Source organism: Coloeus monedula (assembly GCF_965178545.1).
Source record: "Coloeus monedula genome assembly, chromosome: 11".
NCBI lineage: Eukaryota > Metazoa > Chordata > Aves > Passeriformes > Corvidae > Coloeus > Coloeus monedula.
The window spans coordinates 21,224,033-21,248,418 of record NC_138791.1 but is presented as its reverse complement, the minus strand read 5'-3'; the positions used below and the strand labels follow the sequence as shown (position 1 = coordinate 21,248,418).

The window sequence follows — 24,386 nt, the reverse complement described above, 5'->3', positions numbered from 1 at the left end:
CAGCTAATAATTCTTAATTAAGGATATGATTAGCAAAGACAATGAGTTAGATAGCAAGAAAGCACAGCATTTAATTCAATGCAGATTTTCAGTGGACATGGCATGGCCAAGGCAGTCATGCATTAATTAGTGCTCTGAAGAGGGTGAGGAGGACAGGAAGGGAAAAGGAAAATTGGCAGGTGTAGAAATGAGATTAGACAACAACAGAGGATTTTTCTCTCCAGAACAGAAGTCGTGCAGAATCCCCATCAGCTTCACTAGCATGTTTTGTAAAACTAAAGTTCCATGCCACAGGAATGGGCAGGGCACTAAGGCACAGCCTGGGGAGAGGGAGAGGGAGGACAGCTCTCCAGGACTCGCCTGTGCAGCTTTTCCAGGCACTTGTGACCAAACACCAGCCTCCATTTCCCACCCTTGTTTTAAATGCTGCTAGCTATTTGCAGATGGTGAGATGCCTTCATGCTCAACCCCCACAGTTATGCTGATACAACTGCTGCAACTGCACAGCGAGACCAAGTGCTGACTTTCCTCCAGTGCACCGGTGCTCCAGCCAGATCTCTGCTCTTGGTGGAAACTCAGGCTGGAGACAAGGATGCTGTGCCCACATCCCACAGCCACTCCTCTTGCCTGTTAGCTCTGCCAGTGCTTCAGCTTGAAACATCCACATAGTGCTGACCCTGGTATGTCATGACCCTGGTATTTGACATGTGCTGGAGCACACCCATGTCCCCTCCTGCATGGGGACCTGTGTGTGTCGCCCAGGAAGCCAAGCTCCTGGGTGACCTCTGGGGGTGCCCTGTGTCCCGATACTGTGGCAGGAGGCCAGCACTGGGCTGGGTAATTGCTCAGGGCTGTTTCATGAAGCCTGCAGGGACATGAGCTATATGGGCAAACAAAGTACCTGCTGCAGGATGCGTGGCCCCTTTTGCCGCCATCCCGGGATGGACCCTGGCTCTCCGTACTGCCTTGCCCAGGAGTGCTCCTCAGTCTCGGACGTGTCCCCTCACGACGAGGAGTCAGTTGACACACCCGCAGACAGGGAAGAAGGCAGCAGCGTGAACCCGCTCAGGTGGAGCGATCCCACGGGATGGGGCGGTGGTTCAGGGGCTATCCCCCACACCATCCCAGTGTGTAATTTGGGAAATCACTTTTTTGGGTCTTTCTTGTCTCCACAGTTTAAGCGGCGCCCGTTGGAGGGCAGAGGAGACGCGCAGGCCGGTCTGTGCTCCACTTTGGACGAGTCGTCCGAGCAGAGCTGCTCCAGGGGTGGGGCCGCGCCTCGCACCCCGCCCGGTCCCCGGGCAGCGAGACAGCGGGTATTGCTGGGGAAGGGGATGTGTGGGCTGCGGGGGGTTGCAAGGGGGCTCCGTGAGGGCTGTTCCGGCTCGCCGTGCTGTTCCGCAGCTAGGAAAAGTGCTTTTTCCCCCGCCCCTTCCCCCCCGGCCTGTCCTGCTCGAAAACGCGAAGGAGGCGGAGGAGAAGAGTGGGACAGCCCGGAGCAGCCCCTCCCGCGGCGGGGGGACGCCCTGTCCGGAGCCGCCCGGTGCCGCCCAGTCGGCGGCGCGGGGGACATCGGTAACTTCGCCGCACGCACATGACGGGCCCGCGGCACGGGGACGCGGTGAGTACCGGTGCGGGCGCGGGGGCGGGCGCGGGGGCGGGCGGAGGGCGGGGGCAGGGAGGGGGCGCGGCCGCGCGCCCCGCCGCCCCTCGCCGCCCCCCGCCGCGGCCGCCACTTCCCGCGGGCGTCGCTCGGCGGCGGGCGCTGCCTCCGCAGGAAGCGGCCCCGCGCCCGCCCCTCCCGCGCCCGGCGACGGGCACATGCACTGTGCGGCGCGGCGGCGGGATGGCTCCGGCTCCGGTCCTGGCTCCGGCGGCAGGCGCTGAGCCGCGGCCCCCCGCGCTGCTGCCGCTGCTGCTGCCGCTGCTACCGCTGCTACTGCCCGGGCGAGCCGCCGGCCTGGAGGTGCAGCGCAAGTTCCTCTCGCCCACCCTCACCAACAACTTCGCGCTGGACGGCCCCGGCTCCCGCGTTTACCTGGCGGCCGTCAACCGGCTGTTCCAGCTGTCGGGGGGCGAGCTGGCGCTGGAGGCGGAGGCGGCGGTAGGGCCGGTGCTGGACAGCCCGCTGTGCCACGCACCGCAGCTGCCGCAGGCCTCCTGTGAGCACCCCAGGGTGCTCACCAACAACTATAACAAGATCCTGCAGCCCGACCCGGAGCAGGGCGTCCTTGTCGTCTGCGGCTCCATCTATCAGGGCCTCTGCCAGCTGCGCAGCATGGCCAACATCTCGGCAGTGGCCGTGCGCTTCCCGCCGGGCGGCAGCGACTCGGTCACTGTCTTCCCTAGCATGCTGAACGTGGCGGCCAACCACCCCAATGCCTCCACCGTGGGGCTGGTGCTGCGCCGCGGCGGCGGCGGCGGGGCGCGGCTGCTGGTGGCCGCTACCTACACCGGCTTCGGCAGCCCCTTCTTCCCCCGCAACCGCAGCCTGGAGGACCACCGCTTCGAGAACACGCCCGAGATCGCCATCCGCGCCCTCAACGCCCGCGGCGACCTGGCCAAGCTTTTCACCTTCGACATCAACCCCTCCGACGACAACATCCTCAAAATCAAGCAGGGCGACAAGGCGCGGCACAAGCTCAGCTTCGTCCGCGCCTTCTTGCAGCACGGGGCCGCGCCGCCCGCCCGCCGCCCGTACGCCTACCTGGCGCTCAACAGTGAGGCCAACGCGGGCGACAAGGAGAGCCCGGCGCACAGCCTGCTGGCCCGCATCTGCCTGGGCGAGCCGGCCGAGGCCACCCTCAACGGCAGCGGCGAGACCAAGAAGCTGACCGAGTCCTACATCCAGCTGGGGCTGCGCTGCGGCGGCGCCGCCGACGCCTTCACCCGCCTCGTCTCCGTCTTCCCGGCGCGGGCAGCTTGGCGCAGCCCCGCTGCTCCTCACGGCCCGGCCCCGGCCCCGCCGCCCCCCGAGGAGCTGCTCTTCGGCGTCTTCGAGCGGGCCGGAGCCGGCGGCGGCCGGGGGCGGCCGCAGTCCGCGCTCTGCGTCTTCCGCTTCGCCGAGATCGAGGAGACGATCCGAGCCGCCCGCAACTCCTGTTTCGTCAGCCCGGCCGCCGGCATGGTTACCGTGCTGGACAGCGTGGTGCAGGGCACTGGCCCGGCCTGCGAGAAGAGGAATATACAGGTATGGCGAGTGGCGGGCACCTGCCGGGGCGAGGGGGCGCGGGGAGCCGGTGGTCGGCGGGGAACAGGGGCCCCATCCCGTCGTGGCCCGTCCCGCGGCCGCTGCTGTCGCCACCTGTCCCGAGCTGGAGCGTTTCCCCCGGGTGGGGGGCTGAGTCCTACACCCCGCTCCCCTCCCTGCTCTCCCCGGAGACCCTCCCGCCTGCCCGGGGACAGCATCGTTCCCCTAACCTGATCGCCGATGCCCCACTTCTCGTGAGTGCCCTGCGCGGCCGGATGTCTGTGGGCATCGCCAGCCCCACGTCTCGTACGGCGGCAAAGAGCCCTGCCAGGGACCGCACGCAGGCTGCCTTGGCTCCCCACGTTCGTGGCAGAAGTTTGCCATTGTCAGAATTTGTTACCGAGTGGCCGTAAATGTTAGCACGAGACAGAGTCGCCTGTTTCCCTTTTCACTAAAAATATACGATGCTTGGGAAAAAAGAGAGAAAAAAGGGCTGCTTTAATGCTGCATTTTTCCCTTCCTCTGGGACGGGTGCACAGCTCGGCTACATCAAAGATTGTGAAAACATCTGTTTGATTTCAGAGGCGAGATAGAGCATTTGGGCTTGGGCTTCCCTGTGCAATGCCAGTGGCAAAGAGAGAAAGGTTTCCCATGGTAACCGGAGTGTTTAGTGTGGCATCTCCACTCTGTGGTAAAATATGTAGTCTTAATGCACTTGGTTCATAGACCTGCTCTTGCAAAGTTGAACAGTTTTTCCCTGGTGGCAAAGTACAAGCTGTCTGACAGCCAGGAAATCTAGTAGTTGGAGTTAATTCCACAAAGACTGGGTGCGCTAAACAGTGGGAGCTTAGTCCTGACATCTTGGCATGGTCACGGCTCTCAGAGGACTTACTGGGAGTCAGGAATCCTATTTACAGGATGTGAAGGCACCCCCAGTTCTTGTTGGCTGTGGCTGATGCTCAGCATCCTTGCGGAGCAGCCCCGCAGCCCCGGGCGGGATTGGACTGCCTCTGCCAAGGCGGGCCAAGCGGCAGCGTCGCGTCTGGGGCTGCTGGAGGTGCTTGGGAAGTGAATAGCCTGTAACTGAAAGACAGTGGCAGAAGCACCCATCACCCTTGAGCTTCCCCAGGGCTCCAGGACTGCTGTGGAGATACTGTTTTTTCTAGCTTTTATTCAGAAAAGAAAATAATCGTGACTAATACCAGTCTGTTGATGTTGAAAGTATCAAGTGTAAGACACTGTATCCAGTAAGGTATTTAGACAGCTAATTCACGAGTGACTCAAGGGAGACCAGGCACAAATGAGATTTCACTCCATCTTTGGTCCTGGCCTGTCACGCTGTTCCCCTGTAACGTGTGTCCCTGGCAGCACCTTCCTCTCCAAGTACTACCTGGGTAGGCAGGGAGGGTAACCAGGAGCCTGTTGTCACTGATGCCATAAAGGCTGAGAAGGATGCTGTGTTCTCAAAGGGATGAGCAAGAGGGGATGTGAGGGTCAGGGGAATGAACTAGAATAACTGAGCACTGCCAATCCATTGGGAGTCAGTGGGAACCCTCTGTGTTTGCAACTGTGGAGAGATCAGGCTGCAAGAAAATTTTTTCATGTGGAGAGAGCAGTAAGACTGGTGGTGATACAAGATGGATGGAGACTCTGGGTTCCCTTGCCAACTGACATTGCTGCTGGGTCATTGGCCTTGAACCAGTCATTTAACCCGAGGTACCTCAGTTTCCCACATACTCCTGTATTTATTGTTATTCAGAAGCCCAACTCATGTAGCGTCAGATTGCATTTGTAAAGCTGCTTTGAGATCCTTTGATGTCAGGTGCAGCAGGATATAAATGAAGCATAACATTAATATTTGTTCATGCCTAGTATTTCTACACTTTCCACTTATTTGAAGCATATTCCTCTAAAACCGCTGACCGAGCCTGGTGGGAAGCCATCCTGCTAGTCAGGAGGGCCTTCCTTTTTTTTTTTTTTTTTTTTTTTTTTTTTGCCTTTTACTTAATCTTTAGAATTGCCAACAAGTTAATAAGCTGGTTTTATTTTGAAGTCCCAGAGTGCCACTGTCAAGAGAAAAGTTGTAATGGTGTGTTTCTTTGAGCTGCAAAAACCTAACATCAATTTCCACCTTCAAGACAGTGAAATACTCTGTTTTGTGTCCCAGACCTGGAAACGTAGCAGTAAAATGTATTAAAGCAGCAGCTGGTCTGGCAGAGCAGATCAGTATCTATCTGTCTTCCCGTTGTGAGCTCCACTTCTCCTCCTCTTGGTGGGTTTCCAGTTTTCCCATTGCGTGTGCATCACTGATAGGGGCTCTGGTGTTCATAAGTGTGGCTCATTAGTTGTTCCTGCAGATCAGGTACTTGGGTTTTAATCTCCTTTTGGAAGAAAAAAAGCTCTGATATTGGCTTGATTCATTCCAAGCGTGTGTTCAGCCAAAGCAGTCAGTTGTTACAAGTCTGGACCATGGGCTGTTCGGTGTAATGCTGAGTGAAAGGACCGCGTTACCTTGACCCCTTGTGTGCTCTCCAGTCTAATTGAATGCTCCCCTCCAGCAGCACTTGCTTTGACTCAGCAAGGGAGCTCCAGCACTTACCCTCCAGTGAGGGGTTTTGGGAGAGGGCAGTCAACACACCAGCCCCTCCCTGTCAGCCCCCACGGCATTTCTGCTCAGCACTGACTGATGTAGGGCAGGGCTGCTCCCCACCCAGTGCCGTGCTGTGAGGTCTGATGGAGGCTGGCACAGAACATGGGGCTTTGTCCCTGTACAGGTCAATGTGGTGGCAGCCACTTGTTTGGCTCCCACTGTGACCGTGTGGGGTTGGCCACACGAGGGGCTGTGGAGGGTGGATGAGGCAGGTGGATCTGCCAGCTGGCCCGTTGGCCTGCATTCCCCAGGCTGGGCAAGGGGAGCTGCCAGCTTGGCGTGGAAACGGCCCCTCTCTTTGATGAAAATGCTTACTTGCAATTAAGCACATGCTTAACAGCTTCGTGTGAGACGAGGAGAAAATGTGCAGAGGAGGATGGTCTAGGTCAGGAGTGGGGGCTGTTGGTGCTTCTCATGACTTGCTGAAAAGTCATGTACGGAGGAGATGAATTCACAGCGGCAGCTCAGGGGAAGGAGGATATGTGAGGGAAGGATTTAGGTTGGTTGGGTTCTTGCACCAACAGTGAGTGGGTGAGCTCTAGGATTGCTTCCCCTCAACAGAAATAGTTTTTTATAACGAATTTTGTGTCAAAGGCAGCTAAATTGGAATACTTGCATGGAACCATTGCGGTGTTTTGCCCACTCAAAGCCCGTGTGGAATTTGGACTCGAGCCCCCAGAAGGGAAGAGGAGTAGGAGTTCTCTGGAGCAAACTGCCTATAACAGTATTTGCAGCAGTGTGCTGACAGAGCTTATCAAATTCTTGGGACACTGTGTGGGTTTATAGCTCGTATTTGAGCTATTCTTCCCCAGGAGGATCATGGCCCAGTGGGTTTGAAGGTTATGCTGGCTGCATGGCTGGAGCGTGGCACAGCTGTGGGACGCTGAAGCCGTTATGAAAGCAAAGCAGGCAAAAGCCCATCCCCAGCTTCCGGCTGCCTCCAGAGCAGTGCCTGTGTGGGGCACCCCAGGAGTGTCCCCCTCTGTGCCACAAAAACAAAGATCTGCCTGGCTGTTCCTTTGGTTAGGCTGCATCACAGCCATGTCCCAGTGTAGCAAAGCCCCCACAGTGTCCTCTTGCCCCATCTCTCGATGGTTACTTTGGCAGGGGGCATGGCCAGGCGCCTTTGTGTGCACACTTTGCTGTGATGAGCAAGCTCATTTGAGGAAAAGCTGAACTGAAAACCCCATCCCATGCTCCCAGCTGCTCCAAACTCAGTGTCTTCTGTGGTTTCTGCATGAGCCCCATGGCCTCCTAAAAACTCCTGGAGAGTTACAGAAAGCAGACTTATATTCATGAGGCCTAGATTTGCTGGCCAGGGAACTACATCTCTCTTGGGAAATGTTTTGGGGTCTGCAGCCCAAAAAAGGCTGAAAATCCAGTTTGTTTCCTCTGCTGAAAACCATAGGCATAGTGGCATGGGATAATGAAACGTTTCAGCATTAATTCTCAAGTTTCTGGCTCTTGTGGCTTTGTGTCAGATCCTGCATGGTCACTGAACATCGTGTTTGGGGGTGTAATGATGAGATACCCACCACTGAGCTGTACTATAATGAATTGTTAAATAAAATGAACTCCTTGGGTAGACTATATAAACAGTCTCTGTATATATGTGTGCCTGGGCATGGAAATGTGGTTTAAAACCAGTTAGAAAATGTTCCCAAAGAAAAAAATCTCATATACATGTGGGAATATGACAAAGCATCTACTTACTGTCCAAATATACTGTGGCATCTCCATGGGACTGGGTTTTATAGGAGCTGAGTTACTTTGAAGTGCTGGTTTATACTAATTTAGAAATTCCAAACATGAAACTAAATGTGCTCTAACCCTACATCTACTCAAGTAAATCCTGAGGATTAGCCACAGAAAGGAAACTGGGAATTTACACTTAATTTCTTCATTAAAAATGAGGCAGAGTTCTTGTAGCAAGCCTAATTTCTGCATTTTGCAGTGTGGGCTGTTTAGAGTTGCTGGCACCACCCCAAGGTGTCACTGCCCAGGTACTGTAGAGCAGCACTGTGGTTGTTGTCACCATCACGTTTTGCTCTAGGATGCAGTGTTACAGATAGTGGGAGGTTTCTGGCCCTCCAGCTGCCCTGCAAGGGCTGGGGATGAGGGGCCAGGCTGCCCATGGAGAGGCCGGTGGGACCCAGGATGTCCCACCGAGCCTGAGCTTTCCCTGGCTTTGGACCCAGCCCAGAGCACTATCTACCTGTTATGTCTCTCACCTGGTACTAGTGAGTTGTGGTCAGCTGTTGGTTAGGTTTCCTTGGGAATTTATGTGAAAATACAACCTGCTGCTGCAGTCAAGGTGCACACAGGCAGCTTTGTGCTGCCTGTTGGGAGCTGTGTGAACACCATCCTGCCTGGGAAGGCAGGCTCAGCTCTGTGGGCTGCCAGTGCCTGGGGGCTCTCCCACTGCCGGGGCTGGCATGGCCATCATGTGCTGTGCCAAGCAGGGGAGTCTCCCGAGGAGCAGGTTGGTGCCCCCGAGCTGAAGGTGGGTGGTGGGAATGGTTTCCTGGGGGCCCCAGGGCTCGTCCCTGCTTTGCATCTCAAGCTCAAACAGGTCCCAGATTGCAAAGGGAAATTCGGTCAAAGTGGCAAAAGTTTTTGTGCCTGGAAACAGGAAGTTGTGCCGCTTTAGGGAACAGAAACTGGCTCCTGATTGTGGTAGAGTGCCTGCCTGCTCTGGGAGCCCAGTGCTGCTGGCTGGGCAGGCAAAGCATGTGCTGGTCGTTTGGCGGGGCAGGGGTGTCATGAGCACGCTGCTGGTTTCTGGAGAGCTCTGCCAACAGCTGGCTGTACAGACCTAGCCATTCCTAGTACCTGGATGCTCAGACTAGATTTGATTCACTGAACTCATCAGATCCCCTGTAACTAAATAACAGGTTAGGTGGAAAACAGGAAAAGGGTCATTTTGGCTAACGCCAAGGGTTTTCCAGGGTAGGTGTTTGACTCCTCCATGTGAATGTGAACCCACACCCCAGGAGCCACAGTGGATGCTCAGATGGAGGGTCTCGGTGGATGGAAATGGAGGGATTTGCCATCTCTTTTCTGCTGTTTCAAAGTCTAGTTTACAGTGATTGAGTGAGAAGATTGTTGGGGATGAGGGCACCTGGAGAAGAGAATAAGGCACTGTGAGATGGGTAAGGGTGCCCAGGGATGCTGTAAAAACACCTTACTATGCCTTGTAAATCCCCACAGGTGTCTGTTCAGCTGCACTGTTTTGACACTCTGATGCCCTCTCCCAGCTAGGGGTTGGAAACATAGTAAGTCTGAGCCCCTGGCTGTGGTAATTTAGTGGAAACACCGGGCAAGCTGGAACCGGCGGTGGTTAGCGTTAGCCACCGGGGTGCCACCACATGCCACCTACAGCAGCGCCGCTGTGCCTTGCCACCAGGCTTGTGCACGGCGTGTGCTGGGGTGGACCGTGGCTGCCAGTGGCTCCCAGCTGCAGGGGCTGAGCCCCTCAGCTGCACCAGTGAGGAGAGATGGATGGGGCATGTGGCTGCTCCTCTGTGCTGGGAATGGGATGGATGGGGGTGTGACTGCTCCTCTGTACCAGGCATGGGATGGATGGGGTTGGCATTCCTGATCAGAGGAAGAAAAATGGCTCCAGGGGTGGGTGGCTGTTGCATTGTCCCCAGTGCCCTGCCCCAGGGCAGTGTCGCTACAACCCCATGCACTCGAGGTCCGTTCGGCATGGTGAGCCCTGGGTACAGTGCAGCTCCTGTGCCCAGGCAGCATTGGTGTCCTCGTTTCATGGTGGGGAGGTGGGTGCTCAGGTTCCCCGATCGATGTCTCTGATCAGAAGAGTGGCAGTGTCAGGGTTTGAATTGAGGTCCCAAGTGTTTCTGTGTGACTGTCCCCAGCACACATCTCTGGGAGCTCAGTGTGACAGGGGACCAACAGCAATGTCTGCAGGAGTGATCCACTTTGCTGTTTCTTTTTTTAGTTTGGTTGAATGGTTTTGGTTGGTTTTTTAGGTTTTGATTCCTGTTGGGTTGGTAAAGAAATGATTTTAAGTCATTATTTTCAAGTTGGGCTGTAGCACCTTGCAGTAGGTGGAGGAGGTGGCAGACTATCTACCGCATCTCCCACTTTGAGAGGCCAGTAGAATTTATTGACGTTTTTGAGCAGAGGGAGCAGTACTAATTCCTAACATCTGGAGAGCAGCTCTGCTGGCAGCCGCTGTTCCAACAGAGCGAGGCTGCAGGGGCGTGGGACAGCTCGTGCCTGGGAAGGCCCAGATTGAACAGGGGCCAGATGAGCCCTTGCCAGATGTGATGTGCTGGTGAGCAGGGTGGATAGCAAAGCCCATGATGATCTTGCCTTGATACCCACTGAGTGTCAGGGGGGCTTGTCCAACACAGAGAGTGCGCGCTGGCTCCTTACACAGGTCTGTGGGGGGTGGGATGAGGATGTCTCCAAGGAGCAGGGATGTGGTGGCTGTGGCATCCTGCAGTAACAGGGCTGTAGCATTGATGGCACATGGTCTGATCTGCTGTTGCCAGTCCCTGTGCCTTCCTCTCCCGTTTATCCAACCTGTGGATAAGCACAGCCTTGCAAGGTGGGACAAGAGGCTGCTCAGCACGGGCTTTTGGGCAACATGATAGGGGTTAACTTGGACAGTCAAGCTCTTTTCCCTGTCAGGGGGCTTGTTCTGCTGTGCCCCTCCTCTGAAGGCAACATGGCCAGAGCCACAATCACGGGTTTGCTGCCATGCTCCTGAGAGTGCTGCTGTGGGAGCTGTGGAGCTCTGGCGGGGCGGTTGAGCCCCAGCACCAGTGTAAGTCCCAGTCTCCAGTGAAGCTGCAGGCTCATGTTTGCATCTGCAGCCATAGAACCCAGCCGACGCTGTGCCAGCTACTGGAACAAGGCTGTCTATTTTTGGGCCTGGACCACTGGAGGGTTGTTGCTGTGACAAGGCGTCTGCAAGTTATGTATTTTAAGTGGAACTGGAATACAAATCTTTCAGTTCTAACCCAGAAGCAAAATTGCCTGAAAGTTTGGATTCTGAAAACGTTCCTCTATTATTTGAAGAAAATTTGGAACTTGCCTTTCCGTTTCTGTCTCATCTCTGTTTAAGGTATTTTGCTGCTGTGTACAGCTCCCTTCTGGAGCAGGAGCCCTTTGGTTATTTGGTTTTCATCCACTGCTGCCCACTGCCAACATCCAGCAGGCTGTGAGCTGCTTGTGGCCACGCACCATCTCTGGTGGGTCACCTAATTAAAAAGGGCTATTGTAAACCTGGCATGTGTCCCAAACGTGTGTGGAGTGATCATTTTAGGAGGGGAAATGTTACAGTATGATGATAGCACTTGATGAAGAAGGGGAGAGGTGAAAGATGAGGGGGTTTAGTGGAATATAATTCTGAACTTGTTTGGCTTGCGAGTCCCTGTCATCCTTCAGTCTGTCTCATAGACCTAGGCATTGTTGTTCAGAGGCACCAGGACTGTTGTGTTGTTGTGCCTGGTTTCCCAAGGTTGGGAACTGCCTTGTGCAGGATGGGGGCTCAGGTTGGGCTTTTGGCAATTGGTGTAGCACATCATTAAATGGGGAGGAAATTGGGGCTAAATGTCTGCTTGAAGAGACAGAAATCTGTGTCTGGAGAGCAGATACAGGTAATGTCTAGTTTTATGTGTATGGGTCTCTGGAACAAGGTAAGGGGTAAAGGGCTGGGATGGATGTTCCCCATGCATCCCTGCTGGGTTTCCCAGACAGGACACTGCTCTGGTCAGCATGATGACAGCCTTGGTGCTGGGGCTGTTTGTGGAACTGCAACTTGGCTACACTCACGTAAGCTGCTGGAAAAAGATGTCAAGTGTTGGAACTGGGGTTGCAGTGTTATGTCCCTGGGATCTCCTAACTGTAGTATCATTTTCTGCTGAGATTTGGTGTCCCAGCAAGCTCAGTGGGTCTTTCCAAAAAGCTTTGAAAACAGCAATTTCTACAAATCTTGAAGACAAAATGTAAAATCATAGAGAAAAAGAAAGCCTTACATGCTTAAACCAAATCAGAGCAGTGCTCAGTTGCTGAATCCAGTAGGACCACTGATTTGTAACAACTTTTGAAATTATTCAAGTTATGTAATTATTATGACCCTAATTTCCTAATTGGAAGGGGAATGGGTAGGGAGTGAGGGCCTCCAGAGATGAAACTGTGGAGATGTCAACAGGCACAGTGCTTTCAGAGTGATGCCTGGAGAACACCTTTTGCTGTGTTCAGGTGCTGCCTGTGAGAGGAGACAGGATGTGAGTGTGAGGCCACAGGCCAGAGGAGCCTGGCTCACATGTTCATCCTTTGCACTTCCATAATCATCTGATTAATCTCTTTACTTGAATTTCTTCTGTCCCCAGAGTGAGGGCAGGGGTTAGAGGGGAGGAAGGGTGCGCTTGTGATCAGGGCAAATGGTGTGTCTCCTGCAGACTATGTTTGTATGGCTTGGTTGCTTCTGCATTTGAAGTGCTCCGTTAATGAGCAAAAAGGGTTTTATTAACCTTTCCATGACAAGCTTCTTTAGTGGGCTGTGTCCTCGACCAAGGAGGTTTTATTTTTTGGCCTCTGGTGCTGAGGCTCTTGAGCAGGTGATGCGTGGGGGGTACCCAGAGAGGGACAGCACTGCAGCACAGCGTTGCTTCTCAAAGGCAGGTTTTACTTAGGATGTGTAAAAGAAGGGTAGAGTTCTGCTCATTATCTCGGTGCTTAATTGATTCAGCAGAACTAATGAGGAAAATACAGGAAAACATTTAGTATAAACTATTGCTAAATGAAATAGATTTGAACTGACACATGCAAAAGACCAGTTGTGTTAGGAAAGAAGTTGTTACTTTAATGGATGCTTTTTTCAGCTCTAACTTGCACAGATATGCCTTCAGAGCACTTTGAGCATGTGAAGTGCTAAGTGTTAGTACTAGCAATAATAAAATAGTAACAACCAAAGATTGAGGAGCCAAACTCATGGTTCACCCGGGACTCTTCCCTGTGGAAGAGAGTTTGAATAGTCTGAGGGTGGCTACTGAAGCCAAACCTTAACGTAAATGAGAAACGCAGGCTGAGTGGTGGAGGGGGGGCTCTCCCGAGGAAGGAACAGCTAAGAAAGTACAGCTGAAATAAACCAAGTGCCTTACTCTGAGCAGTTTCGAAGGGGGAGGTGTCTGTTGGGCTTCTGAGCAGGAGTGGGTGTCCTTGAGATGAGGCACGCTCGGCTGATCTGCTCAGCCCCTTGTCCCCAGGGAATGAGAAGAGGAGCTGAGTTTCCAACAGGGGTGAATTTAAAGGACGTACAAGCTCTTGCTGTTCAAACACGTGCTGTTCCAACTGTGACAACCCCTCTGGAGCCTGTTTGTTAATCCCTCTGCTTGCCCATTCCTGGTGGATTTGATTGTATAATCTGAAGTATTGTATTTAATGCAGGATGAAGGCTAACATAATAAGCTTGACCAGTTTTCCTGGTGGCATGAAGGATGTGCAATTTTAGTTTAAAAAGTGCTATTTTTTCATGTTTCTCTGCTTCAAGCAGTTCCCCATGCTGTTGCACTTGCTGCTTCAGTGCCCTGCTGGGGAAAGCACTGATGGGTGCCAGACCCCTGACGTGTGTGGAGCAAGGAAGGCAGACCCATGCTGGGGCTGCCAGGGCTGGGGAGGGTGTTTTGGAGGAGGGCTGTGCTGGTCCTGCCAGTCACCTGTCCACATTGCCTTCAGCTTTCTTTTCCAGCTGGGGTCAGCATGGTGGGGTTGGGGCTGCTGGAGTGATGGTGGCCGTGAGCTGCGCCAGTTGTGGCTGGAGGAGGGAGCAGAGGAGACTTAGAGGGGAATCACACTGTCAGTTGCAGGCATCCAACTTTGGTGCCACTGCTGGACCTGAGGCTGGAGCCTCTGAGGACTCACAGCAGCAGGTGGTTGGATGTCAATAGGGACCCATGGCTGTTCAAGCTGTTGTCAGGCTTTGGCCTCACTGTAGCAGACTGGCTGTGCCTGCAGCCCAGCAGTGCTCTGATTCTGTCCCAGTCTCTGTGTCCTCCTGCTGAGGTGCGTTCTGGCAACCAGCAACTGAGTGGGGCATATGTGCTCTCTGCCCAGGGCTACCTCTGCCAGAGAAGCAGATGGAGTGTAGGTTTTGCCCTCTGAGGTGATCTGAGATACTGAGAGCTTCTTCCAGCATTCAAACCCTCGCACCTCTGGTGGTTTGAGGTCTGTGGCTGTGGTGGAGGTGGAGGTGAATGATCATGGCTGTGGCTGCTGAGTTGCAGTGGTTTGGCCCGGCTTTGGCTGTGCCTTTCCCCAGCCATCAGTCCTGTGCTTGCTCTGCCCTGCCTTCTAGCAGTCCACTCTGCCCTGTGCCCTTCCTTACCCCAGCCACCAGTCCCATGTGAGGCTGCCAAGAGTGAAGTTTAGGAGCTGGCAGGAAAGAAAAGTTTGGAGTCAAGAGTAGAGACAGGGAAGAATGATAAGAGATTCACTCCTAGATAAGATCTAAGAGTGATAGATAGCTCCCTGCAGGGACGTGGTCCAGGTGGCTGCCGGGAGCAGAGGGATGTTGGGATAGACCATTACTGGTGTCACATCAGTGGCTTGCAGAGTACCCTAGCCCCAGGGCTGGCATTGTGCAAATGGGCAAAACAAGGCAAAACACAGCAAAACTGCTGCCTCCTTGCCTGAGGAACTTGTGGTCTAAGCAAACAGTGAAACCAGAGTGCAAATCTCATTTTTAGCCTTTTTTTTTTTTTTTTTTTTTTTAAGAATGTCTGCTGTGCTGCAGGGGTCCTGTGCTGTTGGAAATTTGTCCATGTTCACTTTGTCAGAGATTCTCAGCCTGAGTGCTTTCACTGGCCACAAGCACACATTGATTTGCCTCCTGTTGCCTAAAACATATGATGGGAAGTCTAAGGAGCTCTGTGCTAATGCCTGCCCTTGAGCAGCACTGCAGTTGGAGACTGCTTGGACACATCTCAAGTGCTTCAACAGTGGAGTCCTCTTCTGAGGATGACATTTTCCTCCAGGCATCCCAAAAAGCCTGGTTTTGACAGGTCTGGTTGCGACACTGCAGCAGATAAACGCGTGATTGTGTGTACAAACTGCTGGGGGCGGGGGAGCTCTGCGGGGATGCTGGGGGGTGTTGTTGGTCTGGACTGTGCCCAGCACAGAGCAGGGCTTGTACTCTCCTTTTGCATAATGCAGCCAGGCTGGCTTGGCATCACTGGCTGTGTCCGTTCTCCTATGCGGTATTTCCCCATTGGCTTTTAGCCTGTCCCTACTGCTCAGTGAGAGTCTGTGTCCTGCTATTCTCCTTAGACAGTATCCAAATTATTCTGAATATTCTCTCTGCAGTCAGAAATTTCCCTGAGTCATACCTAAATGTTAATAAAAGCCTAATGGCTTATGTTAAGGAAGGCAAGAGATAAAACTAGAGTCCTTTTATCACAGCCTTTAATGGCCTGAAAATGTCATTTGTGTGGGAGCAGCTGCCAAATTTTGAGCCTATGAAGATGATGGCTAAGTCCCACAAATCAACAAGTTTGGAGCGGATTATCCGGTGCTGGCTGTGTCATTTTCCCAGGACTCCAGGCATGCTGGAAGCCAACACTTTAATCCTCTCTGATACAAAGTCTGAAAGGGGCCGGGCTCCCCTTCTCACTCCGGAGCTCTGGAGCTGCTGCAGCGCAGCCAGCATGGCCTCGTGGAGGGCAGGGGCTCAGGGCTTTCCTCTGCACTGCAGCTTCTGAGTCACAAATTAGCTCCAGCTTTACTTGAGAACTATTTTTAAGGTCACAAACACAGGATGCAGAAATCAGCGCATTTCATGGTTTTCCTGAGAGCTGCCTCACCACTCCTCTTCCTCCTTCTGTTTCCAACAGACTTCCTTCCCGAAGGGACATCCTGCATGCCCAGGGCTGGGGAGCTGTAATGGAAATTCTGGGAAATCGCTTTTTATGCTTCTTATAGGCCTGTGATAAAGAACTGAACTCACACTGTGAAGACAGCTGAACTCTTGAGCTCTGATGTGGCGGGAAATCTTTTATCTCCGTCCCACTTTGTTTCTGCAATCTCACTCAGGGGTTAATCTGACTAACCATCCTCTTAGCTGTGGCCCCTTGATTTGAATTAATTCGCACCACTTGTGAAGTTTTGCAGTAACAGCACATATTGCAGTGTGCAGGGGCACAGCAGCGTGTCCCCCTCGTCCTGGTGGTGCGTGGGGCCGGCAGTGCTGCTTGGCTGGTGCTGGCTGCACTGTCCCCAGCTTATGCCCAAGGAGGCTCATCATCAGTGAGAGTGGCAGAGGCAAACCTTTTGTGTGCAGAAGGTTTTGGATCTAGAATCAGTGCACAGTTCTGAGAGTTACTGAGTATCCGGAGTGTGTCAAAGAAAAATAGAGGCAATACAGTAAATGCCCACGGGTTGTTTTAAAATGCAGATTATAGAAAGAGATTGGTTTTGAAAGAAAAGTTAACATTTGTGCTTTTCCCACTTCAGGATAGGGCAGCTTGATTTAAGAAGGAGGGAGATTTAACCCCTTCCACTTGGAGATGGCCTTCTATTCCAATCATCCAGTGCAATTCCCCAGCTGTGGTGACTGGCTGGTGCCTGCAGAAGGATGTGACTTGGCTGTATCCTGTTTACTGTAATGTGATGGAGTTAGCTGTCCCCTTGGTGCTGTGGGGTAAAGGCAGCAGCAGCACAGCATGTTGTCCCTTCTTTGGACCTGGGAGAGGGAAATACCATATGTCTCCTACCCATCCGTTTGTTGGAAGATCTGATGTCATTTGAAGAAAGGTGTTTCAGAGGAAGGATGTGTGCAGCCAGAATAAAGCTTGGCCTGGGTTAGAATAGTTACATCCTGTTTACTGTGGAAAACACTTCGCACTGATATGAGCTCTGAAATGCGTGATTTATAAGCAGGCAGGCACTGCAGATAAGGGACTTCCCGTGATTTTGGCCACCTGTGAGAAGAAAGGGCCATGTCTTGCAGGCTGGCAGGCAGTAATGCTGGTCCCAGCTCCTGCGCAGCTGCCGTAGAGAGGAGGTGCTGAGCATCCCTTGAGGTCCCAGGTGGCTGGAGGTGCCTCTGTACCTCAGCTTCCCTGCAGAAAGGAGCCTTGGAAGCTTCAAGTGGTGATATTCTTAAAGAGTAATGAAGAGGAGCTAGAGAAACTCTGTAAGACAAGTAAATAAACCCAAGTGAATTTCTAAATATCTGTTTGTGAAGGGAAGGAATTGTTAAACCAGAAACATCAATGGCTTACCATGTCCTCTGTTTAGTATAAAAAAGTTGTGTGGCCCAGTTACAGGGCAAACATACACACTTAAGAATTTGGGCTGTGATTTTACTTTTTACTAGAATGAGATGTGGTAAAACTGCAAAATGCATTTAGAGGATACCTGCCACTGCCAGGATGCCAGCCCTGCTGGGGAGTGTGACAGTGTGGTCACAGCCTCCCGTAGGCTAAACCTGGGGTAACACTGTAGATGATGTGGTATTGGCCCTTGAAACATGCCCGTCATTTGAACGGCTCTGGCTGCGCCCGCTGCAGCTCAGAAAAGCTGCTGCAGGAGTGACAGCAGGTGAATTGTTGGCAGTGAGACTGTTGTGACGTTCAGGCATTGTCAAATCCATCCAAGTTGTCTGAGCAGAAATTACATGACAATCTCAGGGGGTTTGGAGTGAGAGAGTCATAAATCTTGGGTGCGTCTTGGCGGGGTAGCAGGAATACAAGACATCAGTTCCACATGCAAATGCTGCTGTCATGCAGCAAATGCACTAATTAATTTAGCACAGGAGAGTCAAGTCTGTTATCTTGCTTTGGGCCAAACAAGTCAAATGCCTGCTCACAGACACAGGTCAATGACAAGTCCTTAACCACTGTCCTCTTGGCACCTGACAGTGAATGGATGTGGGAGCCCTGCTATCAGCCTTATGCCCCATGTGCCAGCCCTTGCGGGTCAGCTCATCGTCCAGGGCCAGTTGCATTTTCGTGTTCCATGACTCAGCAGTGAGAGGCTCTAGGAAGGCAGAGCAGGGCTCTGAGAACTCTGTCCCCACTGCTCCTGAGGGAGGATGGCAAGAGAATGTACTGAAGTTTGTGCAGCCTGGTTATATTTGTGTCTCTCCACAGCTGCAGCCGGAGCAGCTGGACTGTGGAGCCGCACACCTTCAGCACCCACTGGCCATCGTGAACCCCGTCACAGCCACCCCCATCTTCACCTACAGCGGCCTGACTGCGGTGGCAGTGGCCAGTGTCAACAACTACACAGTCGTGTTCCTGGGCACGGCCAGTGGAGGACTCCTGAAGGCAAGTGGGGCCCAGCAGCACCAGCATGGGGCAGCAGATTTGGGGACAGGGTGGGTGTCGGGGCTCCCCCTTCCATCACCTCTGGTCTGCCCAGAGGATGACATCTGTTGTCTACTTGGTTTGAGCACCTGCTTCCATCAGGCAGTGAGGAAGTCTTTGGGTACTGCCATAACCTGGACAGTGATACATGCTGCCTGATGACTGGTGGCTGTTAATCACTGCTCAGGGCTGCCATGTGAGCAGGATGTTTTTGATGAACCCTAAGCTGAAATGCTATTGTAGAGCATTGAATTATTAATTATTTTTATTAAACTATTTTGTTAATTAATATCACTGTAGAACAAAACAATTATATACACAATATGATATAATTTTAACTACAATGTTTTGTTATTATTTTACTTGTTGAAGTTATTAAATTATTAAAAGATCTTCTAATAAATTCTCCCTCTGAGCTGTTGGCTTTGAAGACTCTGTGTAGAGAGGGGAATCATAAAGAGATTCTTCTTCACAGCTGAGCTCAAAGCAGGTGTGAACCCATGCTGGAGTCTATTCTAAATAACATGCCAGAGGTGAAGCAGGGTGATGCAATGCCCCAGATCCACAGCCAGGACGCAAGGCCAAGCTCTCTGTAACCTTAGTGCTTGAAGTTTGCCAGAGAAAGTTTTGATTCCAGGCAGCTACAGCAGTCTGCTAAACTCCCAGTACCAAAAGTCCACAGAGAAGAGGGGGAAAAGGCCTGGAGCAGAGACAGCTGATACCTGCTTTATCTCTGCCTGGGGGGACTGGTGCATAATGTGGGATATTGGATCAAAATACTTGGATAGAAGAAAACTTATCCAGTCTCTTCCCTTGTGTCTAAGTGCTCCTGGCAGAAATGTGGGAACAATCACAAAGGAGCTCCCTGCTTTGATTTTTGCCCACAGGGGCGGGTAATTTGGGAGGGTGGGAGGGGAGCTGGCACTGGGCCAGGTGCAGCAGGCTGGGGGGCACATGCCACACGCAGCGCAGCCTGTTCACACGGCATTAACAGCTCTGCTCCATTATCATCTCGGAGAGCCCAGCCTTATCTGCAGTGCCTCCATTAGGGAGAGGCTCCTGGCTACCCTATGCTGGGATAATTTGCTCAGATAGCTGTAATCTAATTCCACAACACAGCTGCATAACCAGAAGCCCTCCTACCTTTGGGGCTCCTTGCTCTTTGGCACGGGACGCAAGATGTTTTGCGTGAGCAAATCATTCAGATTTGTTGCCTGAGAAAAGACAGCAGAGGGGCAGAAATAGTGCTTGCCCAGCTCCTGCCAGCAGTAATTAGGGCTACCAGGGGCACGTATGGGGAATTAATACAATTCTGTGGCTGCAGACGGGCATTTGGTGACGGCCAGTCCCACATCTAGCAGTTGTGAGAGGGACAGCAGTGCTTGGGCAGCATGGCCGGGGTAAAACATGCCAGGTGTGGTGCTCTCACGGGTAACGGTGGGCGGGAGGGTTCTGTCCTGACAAGTCCCACATGTCCACATCTGGAAGGCTGCAGACAAGTGCTGCAGTGGGGTTACCCGGGACTTCACTCACTCTGCTCCCACCAACACCAGGGCAGTGCGTGTCCTCCAGCCCACCCCAGCCTGCTAGCCTGCTGCACCACGACCGGTGGTCACTGCCCCCCTGTGCTGCTGTGGGGGATCTCCCCCAGAGCCTGCAGCCCCCTGGGATGCAGGGATAGTGCCTGTGTGAAGAAGGTGTAGGGTAAACGTGCCCAGGAGGCAGAGGGACCGAGGCACAGGTATCTGTAAACAGCCACGCGTGGAGCACCTCTCAGCAGTGAGGGAGAGAGGATGGTTGCAGAGCTGCAGCAGAGAATGTCAGGGCTCAGTTCATGGACATCTTGGGTGATCCCAGGGAAATAATTTAGCTTCTGGCTAGCCAGCTTTTAAAATGAGCACAATGATAGTTCCCTGTTTTTTCTGCACAGCTCTCAGTGCTTGCATGTGATTCTTAGCAGAGAGAAGCCTCTGCTTTGAGCCTGTGCTGTCATACTGGGGTGTGTCAGTGCTGCTCTAGTGTAAGAATTAGTTAACCTATGTTAATTAATTAATCCACACTTTAGAGAGCAGAGGCATACTTGGTCATTACAATTATTACCTTCCCTTGCTAGTAAGGAGCCAAGAATTTTCCTTACTCCCTTTCTGTTTTAAGCTGAAAAGTGGCTGTCACAAGAAATTGTGTAGCCCCATTGTTATTTCCTCTCAGCAATGCCACATTTAATTTACTGTATTTTCAAGTCAAATTCCGAGACATTCAGAGAAGTGAAAGGCAGGCTGATGCTGTGCCCCCTCCTCCATCACTGCCAGCACTTCAGCTGGTGATTCATGAGGCAAGGTAGGACTTTGCACTCTTGTGGCAGCTGCCGTGGTCTTCTGGAGTCAGCAGGGATAGAAGCTTCTTCTTGCTGGGAGTGACAACACTTATTTTTCAAATATTCAGGGAGCAGGGGATGCCATGCTGTACAGCCATGTTGCTGATTTGCATTGGTTTTCATTAAGTTTTGGAAACTCAGTGTTCTCTGTACAGAATGTGCATATGTATGGGATGAGGGCTGAAGGCTGGTGCCACTTGCATGAGGGTAACACAAACGCTGCTGTGCCTGCTGGATGCAGCTGTGCAGGGGTAGAGCCTCCAATCAGACACTTTCCAGAGGTAGCCCCTCAGAGGGACCAGGGACTGTGAGGGTCCTGCGCCACTGAGCAAGGCTGGGGTGCCTGTCCACTGACACAGAGCAGAGCTGACTTTCCAGGAAAGCTCTGTGTGTGCAGCCTGCAAAGTGTGCAGGGATTCACAGTGCTTGACCATGTGGGGCACCATTGTATACCACTTTGGTTTTTGTATATAACCAAGGAGAAATAATCTTCTCCCCTTAGTGTTTGAAAACGGTCTCAGTGAGTGGCTTCTTCTCTCTATAGATCAACCTGGACAGTACAATGAAGGTTATTAGCAGGAGATCCATTTCAGTGGCTTACGGAGAGCCTGTCCATCCCATCATGCAATTTGACCCTTCTGATTCCACCTACCTCTACCTGATGACCTCTTACCAGGTGAGATCTTCAGTCCTCAACAAAACAGTTCTTGGAGCACATAATGCATTTGATTTAGCTCAGAGCTGGGAGCAGAAAGGGACAATAAGATTTTCTTTAAGATTAATGGTCAGAGCCAAGATGTTCAGAGCTTTGGCTGTCACCAGGCTTTCTGGGGAGGTGCCTGTCCATTCTCCTGTGCTGGGTGATAACACCATGCAGCCCAGCTTATCAGGTCTATGTGGTGGTCAGGCAAAAAGGAGAGTGAAAGATGCTGAAACTGATTACACTTACGGGAATGCAGAAATAAGCCAAGGTTGTTCCTGTACAGAAACCCCAAAATAACAGTACAAGGTCTTTAGGAAGGCTTTCAGGAGATGCTACAGGCAAAAAGTCTGCCTGTCAGAAGTGGCCCCTGGGGAGGTTTCTGCTCAGCCCTTGGCAGGAGGGCTCTGCAGAGACCTGGAGAGGTGCAGCAGGTACAGACAGACGGTCTCATCTCCATCAAGTTAACAGAGGAGGAAGATGAGAGCTGAGCACTCCAGGCACTGGTGGTTTGTCCTGAATTACATTTTAATCTGCCAAAACAGATGCGCAACCACAAATGTTACATGTTGCATTTGTATTTTCCAAGCTCTGATTCCCTGCAGATTGGTCATTATCATTTCACAGACCCCTCCCAGGATGCCTCTTTAGCTGATGGCTCCGACTGTCTCATCTCAGCCCTTCACTGGGCTGTGCCCTCCACTCGAGCTGATCAAACACCCTGTGTGGTGCCTCCTCTGACTGCTTCTTTTCCAATAAATCTGATGAGTTAATTTTTCTTTGGTGGAGTTAGCATCCTGGGAAGCTCCCCAGGAGCTTGACAGGGTTGGGGTGGGATTGCTGAGCCCTGCAGGGCTGGGGAACAGTGACGTCCTGTGAGTGAAGTGGGGCTCTGGCCAAGGAGCCCACAGCCCGGGGTGTGCTCCCCTGGTGGGAGCTCAGGGCTCTTGGCACCTCACATTTTCAGTCCCCACTGTTCCAAACCATTCAGGTTTCCTTCCCAAATGTTTAGAGATCAAAGGAGGAAAGAGTAGAAACCAACACATGCTTTCCCTTCCAACTGCTCCTGCCAAGTGAGTCCCCAGAGGTACTTTGATTTTTTTACCAATCAAGGTTTCTAGAGTGGTGCTGCTTTCTGATCTTTGTGTAAACAGCCAGAGAGTGCTGGGCTCTCTCTGAAAAGGAGCTTTCTGCAGGATTGGGTGAGAGCTTTTCACAGAGAGGGACAAGCTGTGAAGCCATCTCCATCTGACACCTCTGAAAGGTGCAGTGTCACACGCTGTAACCTGGTCATCACATGGCTCCTGCCATGGTGCCAGCTGAAAAGGAGCAGCTCAGCCCAGCCTAGCTCAGCCCAGCTCAGCTCAGCCAGCTACAAACTCTGTGGTTGCCGGAGCCCTTGGGCATCCTTCCTGTCTTGGGGCTCATGGCCCCTGGCTTAGACAGGCTCTGGGGGCCCCCATTGAGCAGCAGGCAGCTCCTTGGGCTCGTCCCCATGCCGAGTGGCTGTGGCACAGCTCCTGCTTCCAAGCTGTGCCAGAGTCTGTTCCCGTGGCATGGTGGGTGAGTTTGCTCCAGGGTAAGGGGTGTCGCAGCCCGAGGTGCTGGTGTCTTGTCTCCAGCTGCACGTGGCCGTGCTGGTGTGTCCCAGTTGGGAGGGTGCTCCTGTGGGGCTGTGACAGCTTTGGAAGCAGCTGTGCTGTTGTTGTGCAGATGACGCGGGTGAAGGTGGCTGCCTGCAGCCAGTACTCGACATGCACGGAGTGCCTGGCCGCCGCTGATGCCTACTGCGGGTGGTGCACGATGGAGACCAGGTAGGACCAGCCGTGTCTGGTGCGCTTCAGCCTGTCCTTCAGCCCTCAGCCTGGGCAAGAATTTCTGGCGCCTTTTGTATTTCCCCACAGTCACACTACCAACAGTCTTTTTCCATTCCTTACAAAATACATGCTGTTAAAAACAATTGCATCTGCCCCAAAGGGTTGGGATGTTCTTCAGAGCCAAGATTTCACCATAGCTGCATTGTCATGCCACAGGCGGCTGCCAGTGCAGAGAATCTTTTGCAGGTGTTAAACCATGGGACTGGGAGAACCCATACCCTATGAAAGTCCATCTTTTGCCTCTGCAGATCTCATCTATCAGCAGAAGACAATCACACGCAAACAGGGATATTCAAAATTAGATTCCACATTTGCAAACAGAAGATGTTGGACAAAATGTCATCCTCTTCCCCTGAGTTTGGGTTCAGACTGGCCTTCCCCTGCCTTCCTCAGTCCTGGTGCTCCACTGGTGCTGTGGGGGTACATGCTTTTATCATGGCAAGCAGTCACTTTAAACCTAGCAGCAAAATTTAGGCTTAGGTGCATGGATGAAGGAGAAAGATACAGACACAGGATTTTCTCAGGATCTTCCCTTACAAGAAATTCAACATTTTTATCAGCTGTTTTAAAACTCATGAACCGTGAGCTGTTCCTCTGTTCGTTTCAGGTGTTCTCTGCAGCATGAGTGCACCAACTTCACAGGGGCCAACTTCTGGGCAAGTGTGAGTGAAGGAGTGCAGCAGTGCCCCTCCATGACCATCCTGGAGCCTGAGATCAATATTGACAAAGAGAACCCGGTACGTTTGATGCCAATACCCAATCAATCCCCTGCAGCATCCTTAGAGCCGTTGCCTGTTCTCAGGCCGGTAACTGTCTGTGCTCCTCCCGTGAGCAGCACGGCTCCTTGTGGCTTGGATGTGGGGATGCTGAGCTCTGCTGCATGCTGCTGTGTCAGGCCAAGGCTCTCGGGGAGCTGGGGGTGACCTGCTGCACCCCAGAGCCTGAGCCGGCTGGATGCCAAGTCTGCAGGTGAACAGCACCTAGAGCCGAGTCCATAGGCAAGAAAGACCTGGAGCTGCTGCACCAAACACACAGGGGAGGGTCACAAAATTTCAAATACAGACAATCAGCTGCAGACAGCCGAATCAACTCATTTCCTGGTTTTGTATTGTTGCTATTTTTATATTTTAATTATATTTTAAAGGTTTTCATCAAAATATTGTTTGTTTCAAGACAGACCCTGTCTGTGGGCTTGTTTTGGAGTTGCCTACCTCTGAAAAGCTTCTAAAATGTTGAAAATTTCTAAATATAATTTTC

The 24,386-nt window shown here is 52.5% G+C and overlaps 1 protein-coding gene across 2 annotated transcripts in view; it reads left to right on the top strand.

Moving 5' to 3' along the window:
- Positions 1-1,846: 1,846 nt before the first annotated feature.
- Positions 1,847-24,386, top strand: part of PLXND1 (plexin D1) — a gene marked incomplete at its 5' end in the record, with an annotated part of 69,823 nt that continues 47,283 nt past the window's right edge. For both annotated transcript variants that reach the window (XM_082288898.1, XM_082288897.1), the window contains 5 exons: positions 1,847-3,190; positions 17,963-18,139; positions 21,097-21,228; positions 22,966-23,066; positions 23,737-23,866. In XM_082288898.1, coding sequence (XP_082145024.1) covers positions 1,847-3,190; positions 17,963-18,139; positions 21,097-21,228; positions 22,966-23,066; positions 23,737-23,866 — 1,884 coding nt within the window. The remainder of the gene's footprint in view (positions 3,191-17,962; positions 18,140-21,096; positions 21,229-22,965; positions 23,067-23,736; positions 23,867-24,386) is intronic.